Source organism: Protomyctophum bolini, assembly GCF_963924005.1.
Source record: "Protomyctophum bolini genome assembly, chromosome: 11".
NCBI lineage: Eukaryota > Metazoa > Chordata > Actinopteri > Myctophiformes > Myctophidae > Protomyctophum > Protomyctophum bolini.
This window is the reverse complement of record NC_137872.1, coordinates 1,086,267-1,091,266: the sequence shown is the minus strand read 5'-3', so window position 1 is coordinate 1,091,266 and position 5,000 is coordinate 1,086,267. Positions and strand designations below refer to the sequence as shown.

Below are 5,000 nucleotides of genomic sequence, written 5' to 3'. Positions count from 1 at the left end.
CCTGGGAAAAACTGAATCCATTCTCTTCGGATCAAATAGTAATCTCAAAAAGGCAGATGGCTTCTTGGTTAGAGTTGGTGATGATATTATCACACGGAAGGATCAAATTACCTACCTAGGTTCCATCCTGGAGGCCAATCTTTCCGGTGATAAGATGGCCACCAACGTAATCAAAAAAGTCAATCAAAGAACAAGATTCCTCTACAGGATCTCCTCACTGGTCGACAAAAACACCTTGAAGACCTTAACAGGAGCCCTTGTACAAGGTTTCTTTGACTATGCATCCACCTCCTGGTACCACAGCACCTCAAAGGCCCTTAAAACAAGGCTCCAGACCTCCCAAAACAAACTGGTCAGGCTCCTACTTGGCCTCACCCCCCGAACCCACCTCACCCCTGCCCACTTTGACAGGCTGGGATGGCTTAGGGTCGACGACAGAGTACAGCATCTTGCAATGGGTCTGGTCCACAAGATTAGATACACCACCAAGATACCCATGTACCTGTCTAAATACTTCCTTAATGTAAACGAAGTCCACACCCACAACACCAGAGGGAGTGCAACAAACCATGTACAACCCAGATTCGGCACAAACAAGGGACTAAATTCTTTTCGCTCCTATGCGACCAAAATGTGGAACGCCCTACCAACAGTCATTAAGACATGTGAATCCCTTGGCTCCTTCAAAACTGCTCTCAAAGGGCACCTACGGATGGCTGCAATTCGAAACTGGCCTCTGTAAAAGCTGAATTTGTATCTGGATTGTACTATGTTTTTGTATGGACGTGGTGTTGGGTGCCTGCACATATGCACACATGGCATCAACGCATGGTGTTGTGTGCAGGCGCCCTACACTCTGTCTTTGTACTATGGATTGTACTATGTTTTTGTATGGACGTGGTGTTGGGTGCCTGCACATATGCACACATGGCATCAACGCATGGTGTTGTGTGCAGGCGCCCTACACTCTGTCTTTCGTTTTCTTTTCTTTTATCCCCCTGTTCCCCTCACTGTATATATACTTTTTTTTTTTTCCCTTTTCGCTTCCTATATGATGAATTCCTGTTCTGTTCTTTAACTACATAGAAGTGTCTATTTGTTTGTCTCTAAATGTTTTGATGAATTGAACAATGTGGACCCTGTTGTAAACAAGTGTAAGGCTTAATTGGGTCGTCCACTCACAGTTAACAGTCTTTGTATTGAGTTTGTGCTTGAAATGTACTGTAATTCTGCAAACTGTTAATAAAGATTTCAATCAATCAATCATGTACGTAATACAGTCAGACACCTTTTGTCCACCAGAGGGTGCTGAAATCAGCCCAAATTAAAAGAGACGAGACATGCAGCTCAACTATGCATAGTTGCAGAGCCCTTGCCAAGAAAAAAAATACCTTATGTCCTTTTCAGCTCACCTGTTCCAGCTACTGACCTCAGGGACCTGTGGGAGTGGCTTCTGATCTCTCTACCTAACCAGCTACTGACCTGTGGGAGTGGCTTCTGATCTCTCTACCTAACCAGCTACTGACCTGTGGGAGTGGCTTCTGATCTCTCTACCTAACCAGCTACTGACCTGTGGGAGTGGCTTCTGATCTCTCTACCTAACCAGCTACTGACCTGTGGGAGTGGCTTCTGATCTCTCTACCTAACCAGCTACTGACCTGTGGGAGTGGCTTCTGATCTCTCTACCTAACCAGCTACTGACCTGTGGGAGTGGCTTCTGATCTCTCTACCTAACCAGCTACTGACCTGTGGGAGTGGCTTCTGATCTCTCTACCTAACCAGCTACTGACCTGTGGGAGTGGCTTCTGATCTCTCTACCTAACCAGCTACTGACCTGTGGGAGTGGCTTCTGATCTCTCTACCTAACCAGCTACTGACCTGTGGGAGTGGCTTCTGATCTCTCTACCTAACCAGCTACTGACCTGTGGGAGTGGCTTCTGATCTCTCTACCTAACCAGCTACTGACCTGTGGGAGTGGCTTCTGATCTCTCTACCTAACCAGCTACTGACCTGTGGGAGTGGCTTCTGATCTCTCTACCTAACCAGCTACTGACCTGTGGGAGTGGCTTCTGATCTCTCTACCTAACCAGCTACTGACCTGTGGGAGTGGCTTCTGATCTCTCTACCTAACCAGCTACTGACCTGTGGGAGTGGCTTCTGATCTCTCTACATAACCAAACATGCTGCTGCACCAACAGCCCTCCCTTCACTGCATGGACTGACCTGCACCTTAGAGTATATATGAATAGAGAAGGCACCCAGAGGAAGCCCTGAGGCCAAATGGACATAATTGCCGAATTTGGTTTTGCAGCGTGGACCCCAAACACATGAACGTTGACTATCATTGTGCACGTTCACGACGGACGCACATTCGTGCGCGTTTGTGCACGTTCAACGGCAGCACGTTCATGTGTTTGGGGGCAAATCCCATCCCAGAATGCTCTCTGTTCCTACCCGGAAGGAGGAGTGAAATCGCCTCATGCGCTTTTCTTTTGAGCAACTTAATGCAAGTGGATGGAAGGAGAACTCGGGTGCCCTCTCTATTCATACATACTCTCTGCACCCACGGCGACATGTTTTGATAACAGGTGTTTAATGTAATGCGTGTCCACTGTAGACATTTTAAATGCACAGCTCAAGACCTATACTTCTACACTCTTGCATTTTGTGTAAGCTTTTAGAATCCTTTGTTGTTATCCATGTCCATCGCCTTATTCACTGCTATTACTTTAACCCATTCTGACCGGGCACCCATTTTGGTGTTGGCATCATGTTATGCTTTAGCTATTGAAAAATAGCAGATCTACAAGCTCATATCGCGCCACCGAGTGGCGCGCTACGAGCTTGTAGGTCTGCTATTTTTGAAAAATCGAAGAATGACTGACATTTTTAGAATCTGATCTCGGGTCAGAATGGGTTAATCAGACCAGTGTGTGTCCGGTGGAAACCTCGTATGACTCTGATCTCAGGTCAGAATGGGTTAATGTTGTGTTATGCCTTTGCTTTTCCATTTTCTCTCTATTGCTCTGTAAAGCTGCACGTTGAGCTGCATTTCATGTCATGAAAGGTGCTCTACAAATACAGTTGTATTATTATGATTACTGTCACCGGCAACAGTCAGGTATACAGTACCAATGATTTATTGACTTTGTGTACCAAGAGCTGTTCATCATCTACTGTATGTCTGCATGCCATACGCACAAACACACAGTCACAATATGTCTTCATCATATGGTGATGGTGTCGCATGCCGAACACGGCTGAATGTACACAAGCCCACACACACACACACACACACACACACACACACACACACAATAATGTCAGCAGTATTACCTGCTCCAGCTGTAGTTGTATGACGCGCTGAGACAGCAGGTCACCGATCATGATCTCCACGTAGGGGTAACTGGACCCTGAGGTGGGCCTCTGGGTCCGAGTGGACTGGACCTCCTTCAGGGGGTACCGCACCATGGCCTCCTGGAGACACACACACACACACACACACACGCACACACACACACACACACACACACACAGTCAAACAGTGAAATATATGAAACAATGAATGTTAGGGCTGCGAATCTTTAGGTGTCCCACGATTCGATTCGATTCCGATTCTTGGGGTGACGATTCGATTCAAAAACGATCTTTTCGATTTTTCCGATTCTCGATTCAAAAAAGATTTTTTTCGATTCTAAAGCAGTTTATTTTATTTTATTAAAAACAATTAAATATAATTTTACTAATTTTACTAAAGTATTTTTTTTTTACTAAATGTACTCTGCTTTCATGCCAGAAGACTGGAGTCTTCTGGCATGAAAGCAGAGTACATTTAGTAAAAAGCTTGTATAATTGTAAAGGTTTTATCAACTGAATGATTTAAACACACAAAGGTTAAATCCAAGAGTAAGAACATGTCTCATGTATTTAGCTTGCACAAATTTGAACCAGTACAAAAGTTACAAAATCTCTTCTCACTCAATACCAGAACAATACATTAGTATTAAAACAGGTGTAAAATAAATACAATTGGCAGGCTTAGCTTAGCTGGTAGTAAATGCACTATGCAGAAACCCAGGCCATAATGCATTGCATGCACAGGTACATTTGTAAAAAAAAAAAAAAAAATGAAAATGAGAATCGATTCTGAATCGGACGGCATTAGAATCGCGATTCTAACTCGAATCGATTTTTTTTGACAGGCCTAGAATGTACAGCACTACTTGGATTGGTGATGGTCGGTCCTACTGATCTGAGAACAGCATTTAGAACCCTGGATGAATGCTGCATGCGTTCACACTCACAGGGGCAGATGCAGAAGATGCAAAGATGCAAAGCTACATACACAGCATAGCTTTGCATCTTTGTATCTGAAGTGGAAATCAGCTCAACATTTTTGTAGCCCCCCATAAAATCTGAATCCCCCCCCCCCCTTTTTCCCTCACTGTATCTTTTCCCTTTTTACCTCCTTTATGATGAATTCCTGTTCTGTTCTTTGTCTATATAGAAGTGTCTATTTGTACGTCTCTAAATGTCTTGATGAATTGAACATACATGGTGGACCCTGTTGTAAACAAGTGTAATGCTTAATTGGGTCGTCCACTCACAGTTAACAGTCTTTGTATTGAGTTTGTGCTTGAAATGTACTGTAATTCTGCAAACGGTTAATAAATATTTCAATCAATCAATCAATCAATCAATAGCTGTAGCTTTACAAACGTCGGACGCATCGTTGCGTCTTCATGTCGCTGGCTTCCATTAACCCATTCTGAACGGGAACACCTTTTGGTGTCAGCATCATGTTATGCTTTAGCTATTGAAAAACAGCAGATCTACAAGCTCATAGCGCGCCACCGAGTGGCGCGCTACGAGCTTGTAGGTCTGCTATTTTTGAAAAATCGAAGAACGACTGACATTTTTAGAATCTGATCTCAGGTCAGAATGGGGTTAATCAGACCAGTGTGTGTCCAGTGGAAACCTCGTATGAATCTGATCTCAGG

The 5,000-nt window shown here is 44.2% G+C and overlaps 1 protein-coding gene across 1 annotated transcript in view; it reads right to left on the bottom strand.

Annotated features, from left to right (window-relative positions):
• The window catches only part of myo15aa (myosin XVAa), a gene marked incomplete at its 3' end in the record, with an annotated part of 109,883 nt that overhangs the window by 563 nt on the left and 104,320 nt on the right, over positions 1-5,000 (bottom strand). The window contains exon 66 of the mRNA XM_080776436.1: positions 3,337-3,477. Within this exon, the coding sequence (XP_080632562.1) occupies positions 3,337-3,477 (141 nt within the window). The remainder of the gene's footprint in view (positions 1-3,336; positions 3,478-5,000) is intronic.